The sequence below is a fragment of the Lonchura striata genome, chromosome 5 (genome assembly GCF_050655825.1).
Source record: "Lonchura striata isolate lonStrDom1 chromosome 5, ASM5065582v1, whole genome shotgun sequence".
Lineage (NCBI taxonomy): Eukaryota > Metazoa > Chordata > Aves > Passeriformes > Estrildidae > Lonchura > Lonchura striata.
This window is the reverse complement of record NC_140707.1, coordinates 36,635,440-36,659,539: the sequence shown is the minus strand read 5'-3', so window position 1 is coordinate 36,659,539 and position 24,100 is coordinate 36,635,440. Positions and strand designations below refer to the sequence as shown.

Genomic DNA, 24,100 nt, shown 5'->3' with positions numbered 1-24,100 from the left:
AAAAAAAAAGTCATACTGCACGTCACAGGCCTGTTCTTAGCCACACCTCGCCCTCTGTGTGTGAGTCACACAGTATGTGGACAGCAGATGCTGAATGAACACACACATGCACACATACGCACATTGAAGTTTCCATGAGACATGCACATAAGCTGCTTGTCGCTGTCAGCAACACTTCCTTTCCCAGAGAACTTCAGCATCACCTCATGATTAGCAGCTTTCCCCGAGTCAGCAGGTAAATCCTACTGTGACACCTGCATAGAAAGTGCATCTCTAGTTGGACACGGAGCTCACACAGGTCCCTCAGCACCCACTGACAGCATTCTGTAGAACCTACTCCAGGTCATGAATTTTCCTACTCCCTCCTCTCTTTCCCAATCCTGTTACTTTTTAACAAAGCTGGGCATTGCTCTGGCAACCTTTGGCTGCAGCTGTCTGGGTACCACTGCAGGCAGACAGGGAAACAGAACAGCTGTTCACAAAGAGCAGCTGAGTGCTCTGTCACAAAGGCAGGGGGAAAAAAAGTAGAAAGTGAAAAAGTCTCATGCTCTGGAACTGAAACCCAGATGGGAGAGAACTACAGCCCACCAACGTTCATGTTACACTTGGAGGGATCCCAAAGTGCTTTGCAAACAAGGAGAGCAGGCTCAGTTCTTCTATCACTAGAACACAACATCCTGCTAGAGAAGAAAAATGGAGCCGCTTTATACTTATGGCATGATAATTTAGTACTGAGAGGGTTTTTTTGAGATCAGGTGTAGCTGGGGATTAGGCTGCATTTACAGAAGTGTTTATCAATGGCCCAACTGGAAATCACCAAAATTAATGGGAGGTATTAATGTCACTGAAAACAAGTGTAAATCTTGCTCATCAACTGGAAAATACACGTTCAAAACAACTGTGTCTTCTCTAGCATGGATATTGGATTTGAAGATTTAGGTGCTTAGGATACCTAATTTTTATTGTCCTCTATGCTCTAAGTGAAAAACAGAAAGTGTGACATTTCAAGCAATGATACACAGGCAAAATGTTGCTCTCCAGATCACTCTCTGACCTGGCCACACTTCCCCAAACTTACTAATTTACACAACATTTGTTATAAAGTACCCTCCAACAACACTGGTCACTATGCGAGGGCAAAAACCTGCAGCTATCTTAGAATGTATCAAGAATGTACATGAACCCACAGACACAAGTGATTTTTTTTAAGGATTTGCCTTCACAAGAAAGTTTTAAGTAATGATTCGCATTAAACTGACATAACAACAAAATTGCTATATGAGCATACTTACTCTGAAATGAGGTTGCTTCTACCTATTAAATTTGAATTTTAATGGATTTGAGTTGAAATTAAGTCACTCTTAGTCAGATATGTGCCCCATGCAGCAATGATACTTTCAAAAACATACTAAGCTAGTGAGAAGAAGCATCCAGAGAAAATCCTGGATGTTTGAGAATTATGAAGACTCAGTTGCACTTACTAAAACTCCACAGAGGTTTAGCTCTAGCTAAACTCCAACTTCATAACTAACTTCTGCAGGTTTATATGCTATATTATTTGGATTTCATATTTCTTAAGATTTGCCTTAAGTTGCTCCAAACTGCAGCCTTGCAGTGTTGAACGGTGACTTGTGTCTATTGCAGGCACAGCTGCCGATCTGTAAGGATGAAAGAGATGCTTGTACACCACTTAAACATGTCCATAGCTTCCTTCAGGAAGAAAGTGCAATGTAAATACTGTTTTTCAAGTAGCAAAGAAATTATTTTTGTGAGATTTCACTGATAGCAGAAGCTCTTCAGTCTACTGTGCTCTTTCTACTTCAGAAGGACAGAGCTCCAAGTTATTTAAACAATAGTTGAAAAAAACCACATTGTTATGAAGTAAAATGACCTCTTTGAATGTAGCTCCTGCCAAAGATTTAGCTTTTTAAGATTTCATACCAGTTTTCAGGGCAACACTGGTTTTTCCCCATCCCTTAATCAGAAGTCAACATTGCTCTATAACTCTGCCATAAAGACCCCATACACATCACAATGTTCCACTCCTAACAAATTGCATCCTGTCTCCCAGTGACTTGTCATACTGCTACACGCATCAGTAACGAGAAGCACAAATTTTCAACGAATGCACATAAACTGTCAATGCAACATCACACTCCAGTGGCTCTCCTGCCTCCTCCCTCCCACCAAATGCTAAGAAGCTGAAGCTTTTATTTGTACTGTGGGTGTGAAGGAGAGACAATGGGCCAAATTCAGCCCTAGCTCAAGTGGACTTTGGCTGCTTAGGTTACGGCTGCCTTGGATGAGGATGTTTAAGCTACTCATCCAATAAATAAACACTGACAATTTTTATTTACCTTTTTTAATTTTAAATAATCTCTTCACAAACCTCTCCTCCACCTCAAGTTAGGGAAAGCAGAAGGCTCAAGCTAGGAGGGAAAGGATTGCCTTCAGACCCATCCTGTGGGGAGTGTTGCCATCAGTAGGGGTTCAGTAGTTTCACGTTCCTCAACCTCAATTTCTAGTCTCACTCAACCCAGGGTACAAATTGCCAGGATGCAAGCAGGGCTGCATGCTGGTAGAGCAGTGGTGTGAGTGGGAAGATGAAAACTTCGTGTGCTTGCTGTAGGAGGAATCATTCTCACTTCTATTTCTAAAGCAAGATCTCTTCTTCTTTGTTAGCAATGGCATTATGTGCTTTTCAAATCACTGCTTTATGCTGTAATGGCAAAGAGGGCTTCTACCACTGCCCACTACCACTGTCTCTATTTGCAGCCTTATGGTCCTCTGTCCCTGTTTCTTCTAGATTCCTGCTCAGTCTTCCTTGACTTTTTGCTCTGCCTGGGTTTCTCCAAGACCTTACTTCTTCTATATTCCCAGGAGAAACTCAGGTATCTCTGTATTGTATCTGCATTCAGAATTGTCTGAATTGACATCACTGATGCTGCTTTATATGCCTCAATGTGCTCAAGAGTTTTCTAACAGTAAGAAGAAAGGCATTCCAAAAGAGTCAAGAAGCAAATCTGAAAAATATTAACATTCTTAGACTCGCCATGTAAGTTACTCAATGTGAACTTTAACTGACACATGATATAAACCCCCTTGAGCAATAAAAGATGCGGGGCACTAAAGAGGGAAGAGCAAGTTTTCTGCCAATGGGACAGACCATGTGACAGTCTGTGCCATGGCAAGTGTGCCCCTGGCAGTAAATGGACAAAATTTCAGGGAAGAGAATGGGAGAAGCAATTCATGCAATGCAGCCACAGTGCATGCAAAGGAACTGTGGTTTGGTATCCGATCTACTCCCTGGATTACTCTCTTGACTCACTTTCCTAAATTTGAAGCACAGCTCTGAAGAGAAGCACACATCCATGCAGCAGATGTGGAGACCTGCTCAGTGCATGATTCTGGCAGACAAGAAGATGCTGGCTAGGTGAGGTATTCCCAACCTAGTCTACCCTGGATAAAGCTGGCTGCTGCCATGGTGTCTATCCATTAAGGAAGAGCAAAGAGCAGCAGTAAGCGACCAGCACTGGTTTGTGTGAGCACACCTTTCTGCAAGCCTTTTCTCAGGATAAGCAGGCAACTTTGCACATGACCAGTGTGCAGAGGCACAGCCATGATGAGCCTGCACAAGTACACCAGAGGACTTGCCTGATGAAGATCCACTGAACTCTCTGGGAGGTATTTCATCCATTTGAAGGCATTTGATCCTCAGTCCCCAAGAATAAATCTCCAGGAGCTACCAGGCTTTCCTGAAACCCTCCCATCAGTGCTGGGCAAGAGCTGTAACATCCTAACAAGCAAGCTCACTGAAGAGATTAGTGTAAACTCCCTGAATTGGATGGGGCTTTTTTAGTTGCAATTGTTGTTTTACAGGCAGTGCAGAACAACTAGCATCTCTCTGAGCATATGCTGAATTCCTCAGGAACAGGAAGAGCCACTCTACTTCCTAAAGGCAACAGTGGATAGGGACTTGAATGCTCCTCTGCTGTTCTATGGAAAAATAAATAAAATCTCTCACTTATTTAAGGGTAAAAAAAAAATAATAATATCTCAGTTCTGTTAATGTCTGAAACACATGTAACTACCCTCAGGCAAAAAATGACAAACAGGTTACATACATAAGAATTTGTTTCACTTAGGACTTTTCAGCAATTACAATAACTAAAAACATCAGTCACATCTAAATTAGGAAGCGTTGGGGGAATAAGAAAAACCTTTTCTTCAGAAAAATGAAGTCATTCAGCTTTCATAATTCTTGCATATTACTTGAAACTGCAACGAGTTAAAGAACAAAAGAACACTAAAATTCAATAGAAATCAACAGGGTCTTTAAAAATATCCATGATTCCATCAGCAGCATAGTGGAGGTACAGTTTTGCCTGAGCTGGTAAATCATCATGGAAATTCTGCTAGGCTATTGTAAACAATGACCATTGAATCATTTTACCAGGTAAATTTCAGCCATTTCTTTACCCAAAATCCTGTAGTCTTTTTTTTTTCTTTTTGTTTTTGTGCACTAGTACAAAGCCTAGGTAAGAAAGCTATTATGACAGCAAGAAACAAAAAGATAATGAGAATTTTTTTTGGTAATCCTTTTTTTTTTCTAGAAGGCTTTAAGAAAGAGTACTTAATTGTCAGTCATCATTACCTGCTGTTCTCTTAAAGTCTTTACATCATTTAGGCTAAATTCTGCCACTCTGGGACATGGGGGCTGAAATCTAATCTGTACTGCTGGTTGCCACTGCCTACTCAGTGTCTCACCAACTCCTAGAAGGAACAAAGTTCCTCCACAGGGACTTGTAAGGAGCACAGAAAACTATAATTATCAAGAAGTTATTATGTGCTTTTCAGAACAATCCTGTAAGAGCCATGTGCCCAAAATGCAGGAGCACTGAGCAACCCCTTGCCCAGGGATCTTCGCCAACACAGTGAGCAGCAGGCACATGAGGAAGTGATGAGTGTTGGCCTCTTGGGGCACAGTAACCTCAGCAATAGTGTCTGGAAAAGTAAAAAGCGTCTGGGAAACTCATCAGACCAGTCAATGGCTGGAACTGTCTTATATGAGCAGGCCCAAAAATAACACTTAAGAATTACTAAACTAGGTATCAGTTATGACTTATCTTGGCACAGTATTAGTCATTCTCCAGTAGCTCACCTTTCTGCTGAGATGGCTTTTTCGCCCTATATTACTCTTCCTTCCTGGTCACACACTAGCATCCATATTACTCTAAGTGACACAACAAATCCTCAGGAGGCCCCCACTATTACTCACACAGGTGTCTTAAGTATCAGCGTAAGCAGCTGATCACTTTCTGTTCATAACCATTTCTTTAAAACTCTGTATCTTTTACAGTTTTATTATTGCTTCACAGAATGGGTGAGGTTTAAAGGGACCATCCTGGGCTATTTGGTCCAACCTCTCTGCTCAAGCAGGGTCATTCTGGAGTATGTGGCACAGGATTGCATCCAGATGGTTCTGGACTATCTCCAGGGAAGGAGACTTCACAACCTTTCTGAGCAACCTGTTCCAGTGCCTGATCACCTGCAAAAGTTCTACTTCCTATTCAGGTGGAACTTCCTGTGCTTCAGTTTCTGCTCACTGCATCTTGTCCTACTGCTTGGCACCACTGAGGAGAGCCTGGCTCCATCCTCTGACACCCTCCCTTCAGATAATGAGAGACATTGATAAGGTCCCCTCGCATGTTTCCCTTTTTGAGGCTGAATAGGCCCAGCTTCCTCAGCCTTTCCTCATAAGAGTTGCTTCAGTTTCCTAATCCTCTTCAAAGCCCTTCTCTGGACCTGCTCTAGGACCTCCATGTCTCCCTTGTACTGAGGAGCACAGATGCAGCCTCACAAGGGCTAAGTAGAAGGGTGGAATCACTTCCCTAGACCTGCTGGCAATGCTCTTCCTAATGCATTCCAGGATACCACTGGCCTTCCTGGCCTCTAGTTTTACTTTTTATAGTATATACACTTACTTAAAATGTTTTCTAAAACCTCTGAGTTAATTTTATTTACAAAACCCTTGACCGCTTTATTTACCATAGTTTATTAAAACTGAAATCAGTTTGAAATCTAATTTGTTTTCCTAATTATTGATGCTATTTTATTCAATTATTTAAATAATTTATAAAATTAAAATAATCTATTTGTTTGTTCTCTGCTTTCACTGATTGCCACTTTATTTTAACTGGCTTTGATCTGATATATTGGACCTACACAGGTAAAGAACTTAAATGTAGGTCTAAAGCTATTAACCATATTATTTTAATGGACTACACCTAGCCGAAACAAAACTTTATTTTCATCTGTTTCAACACAGTCAATACCTGCCACTACTATAAAAAACTTCCATGAGAAATAACGTTGGGCAAATCGCAACCAAGAAAATTACTGTCCTAATTGAATTACTCTTTAATTAGATCTGCTTCTTTCTCTGTGTGAATGTAGTCAATAACAGTGCTATAATTACAATCTACTAAAAAAATAACCACTTAATAAATAACACTTAAGCAAAGTATCTACTGCTTTGTCAAAATCACAATACTCTACCAAGAAAAGTTGTTATTGGCACAATTTCCCCCAAACCAAAGACTGTTCCATGTTTGCAGCTTCCCAGCAGCCAGCTTCAATGGTTATTAGGGATTTCATTTTCTCAAGGAGTACAGCTCTGGGACAGTTCACCATATGGTTTCATGTCATGGAGAGAACTGAGGATCTGAGTGATGTTATATAAGAAAAAAAAATTAAAAAGATAGTGAGAGTTGCTGAGCAACACAGTATCTTTCCGGTTACAGTCACAAAATTTGCCTATCAAGGGATTCTGGTTTTGAGTTCTTTCAGTTTGAGGCTTAGTGTAGTTGTCTTTGCAGATATGAAACAGGCAGGCAGTCATCTTGCTCAGATCCAGATCCTGAACTAGCTGACATTTTTATGCCAAATGTAAGCAAAACATAATTATCCTTGGTGTTTCTTCTAGTGATATAAGCATACACATTCATACATGCTTTTAAAATACCTAAAGCAGATAGTAAAAGCCTTTGATTGCAGATGATCAAAATTCCATTACATTTTTTATAATTATCCAAACTATAACAAGTCCAAGGCTTGGGATCCTCTGATATTTGAAGAAACTTAGAACACCTTACAAGACATGGAGTAAATGAGGTATACATGACATTTTTACCATATTTGCTGGAAGAAATATAGCTGAAATACCCACAAAGGTTCTGCGTAGGGAAGCAAGGTGCAAGATTTTCCCGTAGCTAAAACAAAAATGCCCTAAACAACAATGACAGCAAATCCCTGAATTTATCATAAGAAGGCACTTTATACTTTCAGCAGCCAGTTTCTGTGCTCTTGCCCCTTATCAAAGGATCCTGGAATCCTCAAGCTCAGGAGATTCTTCCAAGTCTACTACCCACTTGGCTGAATCAGACATGAATCACAAATCGAGACAAAGATCTCAATGGGTGGGAGGTGAAAGAGCAAGTTAAGAAGGCGAACGTGTGTGAGTGAACCCTCACACAAACCTTTATCACTGCGCTTCTGAGTGCAACACTTACTTCAGCTCCCATGGTAGGGTAAGGCTCCTACAGCAACTCAGCCCCTTTATTACCACATTTCACCTTCTCTCGGTCCTGGCAGGAAACAGGTTCCTGAACCACCAAACACTAATCCACAGAGGAGTCAGTGTGTTTGTCAGAGATTAGACAAAAAGCTGTTTGGGGCCAGAATGTTGCATTACAATAACTGATGTCTGGACAGCCTGGTCCAGAGTCTGGAGCTGCGAGCATCGGCTTTAGAAAGTCTGTGCCCTGACAAGCAACAGCATCATTCTTCACACTGAGATCTATGCCAATCAATGCCAACTGATAATTTGGCCAAATCACAGCAAATGGCCTTCTGCCAGGGAAGCTGTGTTACTTTAAATGCTGTCAGCTGTTGCTCAAGGAATACGGCGTAACCACATTCCTGGTCAAGGAGACCCCCGAGCCGTCTCCACCTACTGGATGCCTTGGCAGCCCTGACCATCCCTGCATCTAAGTTCCCAAGGGAATTTAACACTCCCTGCTTTGTCACACAGTTGATCTTCCCGTGATGTAGGAGTGCCAGCTGGAGCTGTAAGACTGATAATCAACAGCAAGGGAGAACATGCACTCCTAAAGAGCAGCAGTTTGCATGCTACACAAGCAGCCTCCTGATCAGCACCTCTCATCAGACTGCCAGGCAAACTGTGAACACACCTTCAACTCTCCCTCCCTCTCTTTCACCCTCCAGCCTCCAACCTTAGAGAAGAAACACTGCTTAGCCTGTTCTTAGGCCTTGATGCTTCTGGGCTTTGCACCCAGCCATGGGTGAGGGCCACAGCTGCTCAACCAGCATTTGGCAGGTGGATCCTCTGACTGCAGGGTTTCCATTTCCTGTTTGTGCTGCACTCAGAATGGGCTGGGCTAAATCTTCGGAGTCATGAGAAACACTTAATGCAATAAGCAGAAACAACACTGCAAGTCAGAAGCCCCAGGTTCCTGTGTTTTCTCCCCTGTGGTGCCTCACCATGCAGAGAGATGCACACATAATTTGGTTTGGTACTCTTTAGGATACGTGGTAAGCCTGCTGGGTGCTCATTATGCCTGGACTAAAGGAAGAAATGACAGTAAAAGAAATAGATGGTCAGTATCAGACTCAATTACTAGGAGCACAAAATCCCATGTCCCACTCCATAGCTGGAATCTACTTGTAGAGACCAGGAGCAGTTCCCCTCTAAATCAGAGGAAAATGAACTACCAAGAAGCAAAAGCCTTGCTTGCCCTCCTGCAAAAAGCACCAAGAGCCACAATCTGCTGACAATTCTTCAGGAATCTATGCCAGCATTTTGTTTCTGGTTATTACCAGTTGAAATATCTGCAACCTCTACATTATTCCTAGGCCAAAATGCAAAATAATAAAGTTAGATGGCTTCAAAGGTGCATTGTCACAAGGGTTTCCTTTATTTATCTCACAGATATGTTGCAAAAGCTCATACTGGTGATTTAATTCAAGAAGAATCAATGTTTTCTGTTCTAAGGGATACTATACTATCTGCCTTTCATAGCAGGCATAAAATATGGCCATTATCCCTACTCTCACAGCTTGTGGTCTGCTCTGAAAGACATTGGTTCTCTAACAGGATGGAGCTCTGCCACTTGTCTCTACTGAGCACAGGAAAGCTGAATCAACAACATGTTGCCCCTACCAGGGTTCTGCCAGAACATCAGTCTTGCTGGAAACTGAAATGTTACTATCCAAAAAGTAAATGGAAAGTTCCTCACTATAGGAAAGTTAACTCGGAGCCCAAACATTCATGATTTATTCAGGCTGTCCATCACCCAGAAAAGATATGTGGTAAATCAAACATCACTTTAGCAGATGGCGTGGCAGAAGGAAAGAAATCATTCTTAACCTCCAAAACAACTGCAGTTTAAATATTCAGAAACAGTCTAGCAATTTGACAGTTCTCTGCCTGTCTTCCACATCTTATGGGTCATTAACTGACATCTCCAGACATGAGAAAGGGATATCTAGTAAGACAACACTTTTTACATGATAAAATAAGCCCAACACCCTATCAGGTAGGACACAGAATTATCAAACAGGATGACTATTTGGAAATACTTAAAATCCAAACAGATCCACATTTCTCTGTGCATAGACCAATAAATAGGTTTAGCCTAAAACACAGTCACAACTTGTTAAGGTGCAAACTTGTCATTTGTGAACTGTGACAACCTGAAACCCAAATGTACTACAAGTGCCAATTGGTTTAAATCAGGTGCAGTTTCTGTGTAACATCAAGGGAGACTGTGTTCTGGCAAGAAGCCAGGAAATAACTTCAATAAGCTAATCTCCCCTGAGTGAACTTGGGAAGGAAGCTGAGCATGTGCTGCATCTCATTTGCAATGGCAGCGCAGTCTGTTACCTGGAGACACAGCTCTATCCTGCCTGCCCAGCAGCTCAGGGCTAGGCACACCACCACTTTCACATCCCAGGAACTCAGAGGCCACAGCAGAATCTCCAGTCTGAACACACAAAGAAATAAAGAACATTTTAATGCTTATCCTTTCTTACAGTTTCCTATTTGCCAGAAACCACTACCATCCAACAGGAATTGCAAAACTGTTTTCTACTAGCTGGTCAAAGATCCCTCTACTCCTACCCCCAGTAGTTTGGGTTAGTGAACACATGTTGAAAGCTGACCCTGCATTCAGCACATCCTCATGTAACAGCCCCAGAAACTGCATCCCACACAATTTTGAGATTCTGCCTGAAAGAAATGTAACAGTGGAAGACTACTGTACTGTAATTAATTTTTTTTCTACAGGAAAGGATAGGAAGCACAAGGACAGAACTAGGGTTCCTGCATGTCTACCTACATACATATAAAAAGGTTACTGACAGATATTGATTTTTAAAACATTTTTACTTAACTTTTCTTTCCTACCAAGATAATTCCTAAACTGTCAGACACTCACTTGCAAAAGATCTGAGCAAATGTCACTGCTTCAGTATGGAATCTAGGTGCCCTTTCTCTGCTCCAGCTCCCACAGCTGCAGCTTATAACAACTCTACTTAAGAATACTGTTGAAAAATTTAAGTAATTAGTGCTTGTAAACTAAATTAGAGGCACTCAAATAAGACAGTCAAGTACTCAAATAAGCAGTAATTCAATGTTAAGTGAAAACTATTATGAGAATGTAAAAATATGTCATGTAAAAAACAGGCCACACGTACACTAGTAGCAGTTTGCCAACTACTCTTCCACCTATCACCAGACAAAGTCCAGTAGTCCACCTCTCCTGCTTTGTCTCCTCTGAACTGCCTCTTCCATTATCCTCTAAGGAAGCATAAGGAGTTACTGCTTCACCTGTGGTGCACTGCACTGTTCAAACAGGGCCTACCCCTGGCAATGGAATGCAAGTGTCAACATGCAACGGGCACTGCTACTGAGCAGGGTGTGGTGTTTACCTAGGGGAAAACCACATCCGTCAACCACTTTAATAACTCCAGGCTTCAACACAGAGTAACTCTGAGATTATTCCAAACCACTCAGTTGAAAGGATTTTGAAACAAACAACAACAACAAAAAAGAACAACCTCAACCAAACAAAAACCCACACTCCTATTAATAGAATGGGGCAATGATTAAGAAACCTGTAGTTCTTTGGAAATGAGGACTCTTCACCTTATCCCATGGGAGCGAGAGGCTTACAAGATAGTTGTTTGTTTTTTGACGCAAACCTAAGATTAGAGAAACTCTTCCTTCCCCAAGTCAGCCCTAAGAACTATGTAAGGGATACAGAGAAAAGATGATTTCTCCCTTGAGCAAAACTACAGGATCAAAATATAATTTCTGTTAACAGAACAATGTAAGAGAAGCGAGTTGAATTCCTCTTCTGTATCAGTAGCAGCTAGCCCCAGAGACAAGAGGTTATTTAAGATTTTAATTTCCATAATGTAGCCTTAAGGAAGAGAATCAAATTCAATCCTTATATAAGCACGAGTGACTCAACTAAAGACTGAAACTGAAACAAGGCATCTGTCTTCCTGAAGAGTTGTGGGTGTTTGAACAATAGCAAATGTGTTTTACAGAGCATGCTTCCTCTGCCCGGAAGGTAAACGTGTGTTCACCATCAGGATGATGGAGAACCCACCTTTGTAGAAGCATAAACATCAATTGCCAATTATTAAGATGCAAACTCACCTAAAAATAAAGTAAAATAACCAGAGTGTAGTTTATAAGGACAATTTATCTACCAAAATCATTATCTCACGGTAAAAGAGATTTAAAAACCCCCATAAAACTTCAAAGAACTTCATACTGTTGGTTCCTAGCAACAGAACTGCAAGCCACACTCCCGTATCTTGCACAACCACCTACACCAGCCTCCTGATATATGGAGCAAGCAGCAGCTTCTGTGCCACATTGGACATGAGTAGCAAAACCCAAGAGTGACCAATATCAATTTACCAGGGCTCAACAAAGAGAAGACAGACATTTGAAATGTCATCTGCAGATGGGTGATGACCTACACTGGACACAGGGGAACAGGCCACGCAGAGAAGTAGCTTCACAAGCCAAGACTGATTTTGCTGCCCATGTACTCTTTTTCTTGAAGAATGCAATGTAAAAAGAGTATTGGTGATTTGGCTACATTCATCCTATAGTCCCAGACAGGACTGTTTCCTGTAAAATCAGAGGTCTGAAAAGGCAGACTAGGATCAAGACACAGAACTACAGCAATGGAAGAGGACATACTTCTAGAGATGGTGCAGAAAATCCCAATGGATAAACAGGGACAGAAGACAGACGATTAATTATGTCACTCCAGATTTAATACTGGAATGAGAAATCATAATCAGGACATCAGCCAGTCCTATTACTGGAAAAAGACTTGGAGACTGTTGGCATAGTGATTAACTATCACTGGACTGTTACAGAGCTCAGGACTTGCTCCCTTCCTTGGTGTCTTTGCTGAAAGCAAGTAATTTTCTGTGGTCTTGCTATGAATTTTGGGAAAATAACTAATGAAATTCTTATAGGGGCTTGATTAGTGCCCAAACCCAAGCACCTGAAAGTCAGGAGTCGCCAGTTTAAAATCCTTTTATAATTCTTTCCACAGAATTGCAGGATCTGTCCTGAAATGAGTACCTTAGGATTTAATTGCTTACTCCTCTGGGTTGGTATAAACAAGGCAAAAAAGTTCCTTACTTAAATGCCACAGAGCAAGACAATACAAACTGTATCAAATTATCAGCTTGAAATTCTGATACTCAGCATTTTGCACTATGAAAAGCAAAGGCTAAAGCGTAGGAAGGTTTCTTAGTTTCTTCAGATCATATTTTCTTCTGAACAAAGCTGACCCTTTGTGGGGTCAGCGATGCCATCCCTACAGAACATATATGGATGTCAAAGGAGGGAGCCCACACCAAGCAGAGCTTATTATTATTAGAATATTCAGGTCAAGTGCACTTAGCCAACAACCCACTCAAACCCTGAGATAACAGCTGATATGCATGAAAAAGGACTGTTCACACAGATTTTTATCCTTTCTGCTGCATCACATAAGCATACAACAATGGAGAAGAGTACAAAGGTAATATAGACTTCTCTAGCTCTGCCTCTTTCAGGGTCCCAAACCCCAGATTTCCTGCACAACCAGCAAAGCACTAATGCACAAGAATTCTTTGTATGTGTTTCATTCTCTGCTGATTTACCCTAAGTTAACCACCTCAAAAAAGAGCTAAAACTCTTTCGTTTGTATCAGATTGAACAACTCTAACAAAAACTTGAGCTGTTTCCAAGGCTAGAAAGATTCATATTGACCCCCTACAAAATCAAAAAAAAAAAAAAAAAAGCTGAAAAGTGAAAAGGTTTTTAACCTTGAATATTGAGGAAGGAAGCTGAAATCTAGGAAGAGGAGTGTTTTCAAAGAAGGAGTAAGCAATGTGAGGAGCAGAAGTCAACCTGACAAAGCCTGGAAAATGGTAAGAACCTCAAATTAATTTGCAGTAGACTCTCATTAGTATTTAATTACCTTCTGTGGAGACTGCTCGACATAGCACACACAAGGGATCAGTGTAGCTCAGCTGTAAGGGATGTGTTCAGCCATACACAGGAGGAGAGTTTGAGGAGGCTCAGCTGTGCACCAGGCAGCTGTGAACTAGGTTTTCCCCACACCAGAGGGCCCCTGTGATGATGCCTGAAGAGCCTCTCCAAGCACAGCCCTGCTGTGAGTGCCCTCTAGCACGGGCACCTCACCTGGGCCAGGCAGAGCCACCTCGCTCCACAGCCTGTGCTTTGGGAATGGAGGGAGGATGAAACATCACTGCCAGCTGTCAGCACCTTCTGCTCCTGGAAAACACTCAGATCCAGAATTACATTTGAGCTGGAACTTTAATAATACCTTAACTGCAAAACTGAGTACTCAGAAGTTAGTGATTTTCAGAATTGAAGTTTATGGTACAAGCCTAAAAGACAAGTGTTAAGCAGCAGTACACTGTTTTCCAAATGTTAGTGAATTTGTTTTCACAACCTGTTAAATGAAGGGTTTTATTCATATCTTATAGGTAAAACACCAAATGAAAGATCGGTTAATGTGAAAAGTGCACACTAATTTTGCAAGCTTAAACTGAGGTGTCAAATTTTGCTTTTCCTAATACCCAGCATTATACAACACTGTAGAATACTGTTGTAGAACAGCTCTCGTTAACTTTGGCTGCATGTACAAATGTTCAGTGTTTCTGCTAGTAAGGCTCACTCTCAAGTTAGTCAAAAGGAGAATGAAAAAAATACAGTCATTGGCCATGGTGAAAGTCTCCATAAATAACTTCCCTAGTCTCTTCCCAAGCAAAGAGAGACTGTAAAACTGTGAAAGGCAGCAGCTCTCCACATCAGCATTCAGCAGCATTAAATTGGGAAGTCAGCCTTTCCCTTCCTGTGATCTGCTGCAGAGCTATCTGTGAATAAACAGAGGTTCTGCAATACATGTCATCAGTCACTGTGGAACTGTAACTTATCCTTTGAGTTGACTGCAAATATAGAACTGTTGAAAGTCATGAATTCTGTGCATCAAGTGCTATGCCTGCTTGTAATGAAAGACAGTAGAACATTAACATACCCACACTGCAGGCACGTGAGCTCTTTCATTACATATACTTTCAGTGTTTGACTGATGATTTCTTAATATAGTTGTCACATGTTATCTTGCTTTTTTTTGAGAATTTTGTTTTGTTTTCCTTGAATTTTAAAGCAATAATCTGCTTGCCTATTAAGCTTTGCTCTTTCCCTAACATTTCCAGTAGCCTTCCCAATCCCTGTCAGTCGCTCCCCTTCTGTCTGATGGTACATAGCCTGAAACTATTACAACCCTCTTACCTCCCTCATCTCCAAAGTTTGGCTCTTGAGGAGCCTGTATTAGAACCTTGCAGCTACCCTTTGCAATATGTGTACCCATAAGACTGGTAATTTGAAAGCACATGACAGTACCACTACCTGTGCCACATGCCCAGAGGATCTTTGAAGACTTTCAGCAGAGGTGGTGATTTCAGAGCACTTAAAGAGGTTCCAGTAGTGGAAGGCAACAATGCTCCCTCCATTTCCAAAGTATGTGCTGCAGAGTGAGCCAGTGCTGGCTGGTATTGGTGGGAGATGACTTCTTGTATGGGAAAACCAATCCACAGCTGCCTGGTGCACAGCTGAGCCTCCTCAATCTCACCTTCTGCACCTGGAGTGGGATGGCTGAACACATTCCTCACAGCTGAGCTCTATCCATCTCTTGTGTGCCCACAATGTGCAGACTTTGACTAGCACCAGCACCTCAAAGGTGAGAAGTAGAAGCCTGCATTTGATTCAGCGCTCCACCACAGGAAGCAAAGTAGAGCACAGAAATTAGAGCTGCCTTGAGTGAACATCACTAGAAAGAACTGCTGCAGTGTTCTCAGCTATATGGAGCTGCTTGAAAAGAGCTGAGACACAAAGAAAGCTGTGTTCTCTGTAGCAGCTCAGAGTAGTGAATGCAGCTGTAACTAAGATTGGATCACTTTATGTTGGGATGTGGCAGAGATCAAGAGACAAAATCAGTTATATTGATAATGAATGATGATTGTCTACCATCACTGAAAACAAAAACCTTCTCTCTCTGTGCAATTTATCAAGAGACATTATTCTTGTCACATGAAAGTTGTATGAAGTACACATGAAGATGTATGAGGCAGTTTCTGCTGATATATCCCAAGTGAACTGTGCCATTCCCACTAACTAACTCATACAGTTCTGCAACGTCCCAGCTTCCTGTTAATCCTCTGGGTGAATCAGACACATTTCAGTACCAATGACACCCAGACTAAACATGTTTCTATACATATTCTTTATCACCTGTAACCACACCTCTGTGAGAATGTGGCTCACATACAGATGAGGTCAGAAGGCTGAGTAAGAACAGCAGACTGAAGTTGAATGTGAGTAAAATAAATGTGGTAATAGTGGGCTGAGGTAAACAGTTTAAAGGGCGTGCATCACCTTACTTGGATATTTCAGCCTGTAAATATGGAGGGCTCCTGGATTCTGGGTTAATGCCAAGCTCCCACAAAGCAGTGTCTATGTTATGCTTGCTATAGTCACCAACTGGCTTGGAGAGTCTGTCCCAGGCTCTAAATCTGGATCATGTCAAGTCTATGATCACTGCTTCAAATGAGCTGTTGATTTGTCTTTGGCTGACTTCTTCCCAAGCTTGCCAAGGAATAGAAGATTTGCTAACAAGCAACAATAGTAGCCAGGCCTGATGGGTTCAGGGTAAGTTTCTATAGCATCAGTCTCACACCTACTTGTTTTGGAATGTAGAAGATTTCATCCCTTGTGAGAAGCTCATCATTCATCAGTACAAAAATCCACTCAAATGCTGCTGGTTATGTGTTATTCCAGAAAACATTCTCCATTACTGACAGGAATGAATTAGTTAATGAATGAATTGGAAAAAATACACCAATAAACCACCACTGGAAACACACCACACTAGCTATTTGCTAGCCTGACACTGCATGAACAGGTAGCCTCTCCCTATGCTTTTATTCAGAAGGAGTTGATGGAGACTAACACCTGCTCCCACTCCCCACCTTTTTTTATTATATTTTTCCCCAGGTGTGCTATGCTTTGGACAGACAACGCCATCTTACCTAATTTGTGAGCTTTTGAGATGAAGCTCTGTTGGTAGAGAAGAGCACTTAAAAATTCCATTTAAACCTACACTATACAAGATCCAAATTAACATGGACTGACAAGCCAATTTTCTCTGCCTCAGCCCCCTTTCATTGCAAGAACTACCCTGACTGTGAAGAAGAAAGATAGACTTGACTGCTGCTGTACATAAGATCATCTTTTCCTTCCAAGATGTTGAAGATTAACATTACTTTTTCTACCACATTTTACAGATAATCACTACAAAATGCCATACGATGATCCATAGTTTTTCTCTGCCACTGCTAAACAAAGCAGCTATTTATCACATAAGAGTGCACATTCTCAGCTTCCAACATTAAATTGCATCACATTGTGAGCATTTAATCAAACCAATCCACTTTTAACACATTCCATTTATTAAAAAATTTAGATATGAGTTGAGGTCATTTTTGAATATGTTAACTACCACACTAATTACATGTGGTAATCAAATTAACCAGTTAAAAAATTCACTCTAATCAAACCAGTCTAACGGGGTAATAGTGTCAGAACCCAAAAATATACAGACTACAGACAAGCAAACTATTGCTCCAACCACTACCCTTATTCCTTTTAAGACTGGCATGGGTTTTTACCAATAAATCTGCTGAGTCAATGATAGCTTGAGAAAAATACACTTAGGTATGACCTCTTTAAATATGCATCACACAGTGATGAGGAGTTCTGTTACTTTTTTCTCACTTTTCCAGATGAAACAAGCATTATAAGGAGGTTTAACTGCAAAAGTGGACATACAGAGAAACTTCTACAACATACCAAACACAGCAGGTCCATAAGGAAAAAGTTATCACAGAGTTCTTTCAACTTTAGACTGTGTGCCCAAATGACATGTCCTTTAACATATGAAAAATGAAAACTATCAGAGCAAAATTGATTCAGAAGAGAAGAATCTTGTAACATCTAAGTCACCATTTCAGGTATTTCCAGGATTAGAAACTCTGATAAGGCAATTTAATTGCCTCTCTCTCACCTGATTTGGGAACAGCTAAGTCATCTCCTTACAGACAAGAATCCACACTACTAATAAAAAGTCACTGTTAGACCTGATACTGCTGATGGTTTGATATACTCCACCACTGCAATGTACAGGGGTGAAGAATTCATCCTCAAACTGAGAGATGGCTCTCAGTTCAGAGTTTTGTTCCAAGTACTGTGCAAACATGGAACATTACTGCTGTTCGCCTCAAATTTGTTCAGTATACAATAGGAAGATTTGGGACTGTCACTCTAAATAAGCATGTTTTTAGCAGCATTAAATGTATTCCATCAAAAGCAGCTGTTTTGTGAGCTGAACACTAGAGAAGCCTAGTTTCTACTTGACTGGTATCTACAGTCCTGCACCCTTATCACAGTATCTACAGCTTGTCACTGGCCTCTATAAACTTGTTCCAAAAGCCCTCCAACCTCCCTAACATTTCCACACATCCTCAAAACTTCCTCCCTTTCACCCCTGTGCCTCAACAAGCACCTTCCACATTCCCTAACCTCATCAGCCCACAGCAGTGTATGATCCCTCCCACATCTTCTCCTGATTAGCTCAGGAGAGGAGACACTACCTGCGGCAGCTGGATCCAGCATGGAAGCACCTATGGACTAGCCAGTATGCACATGGCAATTTGCCAGCCAACAAGCACAACAGAAGACAGCTGTTTATCTCCTCTAGCACCTTCCCCGCAGAGAAGAAAAAGTATCACTTATTTTGGTTTCCTCTCTTCCACCCAGTCTGACCTTTGTGAAACTTTAAAGAGCTGTTGAAGAAACTTTGAGATGTCTATGTCACTGCCAAATTTGGCTGAAACCTACTAAAGCAGTTGAAATTGAATTGATAGAGTGATTACACAAGCTTTCTTTCCTTTGGAGAGTAGGCTAAAATCCCATTAACAGTCTTACTTATGTCATCCCGTCATTCCTATTCTTCATTTAAAAATAACAATTATATTCTACTGCATTAGCTTATGTAACCCACCCCTGAGCCAAAGTAGTTAAAACTTTCATCCTGTATTTATTAATTTATTTAGCTATTAAGCGTGTGTGCGTTTCTATACACATGTCCATTTTAAGGTACTTGATGTTATGAAAAATAAAATTAAGATCAGTGAAACCAAACCAAATGTACTTCACTAATAAATATCCCCCAAAGTTTCTGGACTGGTATCATTGCAGGCAAGAACTGAACTGCTTTTTCTCTAGCAAACTGTCAGCTGTTCTCATGGTTACAGTTCTAGGAATTTGGAATGACAGGTCACAGCTATGAAAATGAGTAGATTTATTTGGCATGTTTCTATCTAGTAAATAACATTCTCCTATAAAGAGGACAAGAGGCTGCTGTATATTATCATGGTGTTTATTCTCTGTGAAAACCACTCTTTAAAGGCTCTGTCCCAACAAAGAAGGTGCTAACCAGACTTTATGCTTCTTAAAACTGCTCATTCACAGAACGGAGACAAAAATACGTAACTCTTGTATCCTCTCCATTACTAGAAAGGCACCACTGGTGTTTTCACTGCAAGATTCAGCTGTATATACACACCTCCCAATGGCATGAAGCAAAGCTACAAAAGTATATTTCCCATTTAAATGCAGAAATGTTAGCTTTTGCCATAGGGCAAAATCTATTCTGTCAATTGGCTATTTAAAAAATAACCAATATTTCTTCTTTTAAGTTACTGCCAAGAGTTACAAAGCTCCAAATATGCCATTATGCAGTTTCCATTAGCACAGGTTTGCACAATTAGTTTTCACTGAACCCCAAGTTGAACAAACAGGACAGCAGCAGAATAGGCTTCTCTCACACTTCCATCCCTTCACTGTTGGAAGGGTCTTCTTCCAGGAAAGCCAGGACAGCCCAGTTTCAAAGCCTCTGCTAATTACTGCAAAATGGCAACAATAATTTATTCAGAGAAACTGGAACACCACCCACGGAGCTGTTCTCAGAGGTGGGCCTGCCCAGATGAGAACTGTCCCAGCAGAGCCAGGCTGGGACTGCACTGTCACCGTCAGCCATTGGCCCCAAGGTATTCACTGCCCCCTCACAGGCCCGAACACTCCAGGGACATGCCCACGCACTGTGCTCAAGAAGAAACAAAAATTTAATATCATCATGATGTGTCAATCCATCCAACCTCAAATGCTCTCTTGAAATACTTAACTGAATCACTCATCCTCTTGGAAAGCTGTTTGCCAATTTAACTACTGAGAAGAACTTTCCTCCAAGGAATACAGTCAGTGACAGCACTCCCAGGCATACCATCCTGGGATTTAAGGCCTGAAAACTCCAGGGCAGCAAGCCCTGGACACAGAGGCTGCCGAGCTTCCCATCTCACACACAGTCCTGCACAGGTAGCTTCAGAACCCACCGTATTTCAGACTCAGCTGGGTCTTGATCTCCAGATCAACGGTACAGAGGCCTGGGAGGGCCTTCTTCAGCTTAGGTCTCAAGTTCCTGGGTCTCCAGATGGAAGCCTTGAAGCTTTGATAACAGGAATATTATCAGAACTTCTACTCCCACAGTTGAAGACCTGGGCAAGTTTCCAAGGTCTCTGGTAGGCACTGGGTAGCCTGGTAGGTTGACAACCCAGCAGTTCTCTGGGCACTGGTCTCAGCTTAATCATAAGGTGCCAGGCTCCAAATTAACTTCTAACATTTCCAGAAAAATGTCTCAGGGAATTTCCTAAAACAAGAGAAATTTCAAAATATCAAAATTTTCCATTAATTAGGAAACAGTAACTTTGGCCCAACTCTGATTGCAGTTTCCTTCAGAAAAGTCTCTATGCTTTGCATTCCACTCTTAGAACAAGCCTTCACCTATTAAAATACACTGCAAACAATAAATATAAACAAAATGTTCCAAACTGCCTCTAAATAAAATCTTCAAAATATGAAACCATTCCATAGGTTATCCTAAAATTTGTGGTTATTTTCACTTGCATGTGTGTGCCTTGAACTCAAAGCCTTCCATTCTAAAACAAGCATTCATCCTGCCTCAAGATTTATGAGTCGAAAGGACACATCCTGTAAAGTTGAACCCACAGAAGTTAAAAGCATAGACTCCAACTTGGCACAGTATGAGGTCACTGCTTTACTGAAAAAACAACTGGACAGCATTGTCCAGACATCAATCACAAGAACTGTCCTGGATGCCTCCAGGTATTGGTGAGCAAACAGTGAAGCCACCTGAGATGAAGGGCAGTGCACCCAACCTCAGGAGAAACAGCAGACCCCTGGGATTTGAGCACTTGGTGGGTAATGCAACAAGGAAGGGAGAAATGAACCATGTAAGCAGTCACTGAGCAGGTGAGTCCATTTAATTTATTAGGTAATGCCATGAAGTTCTGCAGGTTAAGAGTCCTAGGTACCAGTCCCTGCCCTGGTTTGATGACTTGCCACAGAAGGGATAATGAGATCAAGAAAATCAGCTAAAATGCAAGCTCCTGGGCACAGTTTGCCCCATCTTCCCCTACACTGCAAGCATGGAAACATAATTCAGCCTTTTAAAACAGCAAGTAATTCACTTGAGTTGAAGAAATACTTACTTTACCAAGGAGGAATTAAAGAGTCCTGCAGCTGCATTAAACTTTGGAAAACTGCAAAAACTTTTTCAAAAACTGAATTATTATAATACTATCGAAGTTCTCATTTTCCCACACACCTAAGTGAACAGGATGGTCTCTCAGAGTTTAAAACATTTATAATCTGGATATTTTTAGTTTGTCTATAAATCAACATTAGAGATCTTCTTTGTTTAATATTTTATTTTCTTGTAATTAAAAGATGACTATAAAGACTTCCTAAGAGAAAGTAGTACCACCCACATGATACATGCCTGTCAGACTACAGGGAAGGATAGAGCCCAAATCATCTAGGTCTCATTACTGCATTCAGTACCAATGACTTCAGAGATGCAGAAGCATAAGCTTTGAGGCAGCACAGCTTCTCTTCTGAAGAATCAGTTTTGTTTCAGTCTATATTCACAGAGAGTTTAACCAGCTACCACAATGCCATCTAAGAGTTCTCTTACTGCTGAAGCATCATGACTAAATTCTTGCTGCACACATACTACCATAGCAGGGATATTGAGTCAAATGATCCTATGGCCTTTCATTATCTTTAATTTCTGTTCTCCTGCTACTTTCACAAAATCGCATAGCATGTCTTTTAGAAAAGACAGCAAAACAACAGTAATTTTTTCTCACGCATACCAGATTCTATCTCAGAATCAAAAGTACAAACTAAGTATTATTATTATAGGTCTCTTTATACTCAAAATGACAAAGTACAAAGCCCTTTTTTTCCTCTTCCAAAATCAGGCCACAGGTTGATGCAAACAAAACCAATATTGTGCACAGTATTTTAGTTCCTGTACTATGTATCCTCTAAAGTAATAAACCCACAATTACCATGAGAAAGTCCAGCTGGAGGTACCACCTATAAATTGTATTACTTCTTCTTTATACCTTTTTTATCAAAGCATATGTTCTCCTTGAAAACAATTCAGCACCAATGAGTTGGCAGTAGAACAATTTGAGCAGCAGTGTCAATGAAGGTGGGAGGAGGAATTCACTAAAGCTACATTTTTCAGGTACAAAAGCCTGAGAAAAACGCTATATGGAGTCAGGCAAATATACATCAAAGACCATGAAAAAGCAACTAACTATATGCCTTTAAAAGTGCACTTCATGGATGAAAGCTGCCAAATTACAGAGGGGATTTACTGAGAAGAATGTGTTGCTGCCAGAATGGACAAAAGCATGCATTCTATCCATTCCAAGCTCCTCCCCATCTCCTGTCATGCTCACAGCAAGAAGTGGCTCAAAAATTGACAACCACAGACTCCAGGACTGAAAGAGACAAAAAAAAATACCTGCTGGGAAATGCCTGGGAATTTTTTATTTTGAGCATCTGACACAGGAGACTGGAAAAAAGAAAAAAACAACCCACTTATGATCAAAAAATATCTCCCCATATTCTTGGAACATAAAGTACAACTCCACAGCAGAAAGAAAACAGCGCACACCTGGCCGGGTTTTTGAGGAGCCCACGTGCAGAAGCGCTTTCCCAACAGGCGCAGCAGCCTGTGCAGCGCAGCGCACTGCTGCCGGCCCAGGACAGGAGCTTCCCAGAGCTTTCCTGGAGTTGGTCACGGACACCTCACTACAAGCGGGAGCATCTGTTGGCCCCCGAGGAGCCCGGGAGGCGCCCAGCTGCCCGGCGAACCGCTCACCCCGCGCCCCTACCTGGCTGGTGTCCTCGCCGTGCTCCAAGTGCACGATGCCCTGGCTCCTACACTCCGTGTCGCTCAGCACGTCGTCCTCCGAGTCCTCCAGGAGGGACGAGGAGCCGGTGGAGGAGACCGAGGAGTTGGACAGCCTGCGGGACTGCAGGTGCAGCGAGCTGCCCGTCCTCAGCCCGCCGCCCTCCGGCCGCGGCGGCCGCGCCTGGGGGCTGCCCTGCGCCTCCTCGCTCTCCTCGGCGGTGACGGTGAGGCGGGGGATGACGGGCGGCAGAACCCCGTTCGGGGGCCGGCAGCCCCTCTTCGGCCGGTCGGGCAGCTGACGAGCGGCGGCGGCGGCGACGGCGGCGCAGCGAGCCTCGAAGAGGGAGCAGAGCTCCCCCACGGTCAGGCGCTTGGCCCGGCTGAGCTCCGGGCTGCTGTGCAGCCCCGCGCGGGGCTCCATGGCGGGCTCGGCGCCGGGCGCTTGCCGAGCAGCGCTCCAGGACCGGCGGCCGGAGGCGTGCATGGGGAAGCGCCGCGCCGCCGCCGAAACTTCTTTGTGGCTCAGTCAGTCTCCCGCGTCTGCCCGGAGCCCGGCGGAGAGGCGCATCTCCAGCCCACCCTGCCCGGGCAGCTCTGAGTCCCCCGCGGCGACAGCCGGAGGCTGCTACCGCGCCCGCTGACCCGGCGCCGGGGCCATGGGGGCGCGCTGAGCCCGCCCGACCGCCCGCCCGCCGCCACCGCCCCGCTCCGCCTCGGCGCTGAGGGGAGGAGCGAATCCAATCGCGACGAGCCGAGGCGAGCCGCGCCGCGGGAACCCCTGCCCGCCCCTTCCCGCCGCCTCCACCATCACCATCAGCACCCTTTTGGTTTCGCTTTCCCTGCGGCGGCCCCGGGGAGCGGCCGGGGGTGTCCCGCTGCCCGCCCGGGTGTGGCGCCCCGCTTGCGCCTTACCTTACCCTGGGCGGCCGCGGCTCCCCGGGCCCGGCGGGGACGCGGGGGAGGCGGCCTGTGACCCGCCCGGGGTCCGCGTGTGACCATCCCCTCGGTGCGCGCTGACACCGGGGGCCACCTCCGGGCCTGTCGTGGCCGGACCGCGGCACGCTGGG

At 42.9% G+C, this 24,100-nt stretch overlaps 1 protein-coding gene across 2 annotated transcripts in view; it reads right to left on the bottom strand.

The window, feature by feature from the left end:
- Positions 1-23,725, bottom strand: part of ITPKA (inositol-trisphosphate 3-kinase A) — a 39,469-nt gene extending 15,744 nt beyond the window's left edge. Inside the window, exons 1-2 of one of the 2 annotated variants that reach the window (XM_021533470.3) lie at positions 23,014-23,699; positions 22,641-22,691 (exon numbers count right to left, since the gene is read on the bottom strand). In XM_021533470.3, the coding sequence (XP_021389145.1) occupies positions 22,641-22,691; positions 23,014-23,517 (555 nt within the window). In that variant the 5' untranslated portion in view covers positions 23,518-23,699. Of the gene's footprint in view, positions 1-22,640; positions 22,692-23,013 lie in introns of both variants that reach the window. The other variant, XM_021533471.3, reaches the window with a different exon arrangement.
- Between the last annotated feature and the right edge of the window lie 375 nt (positions 23,726-24,100).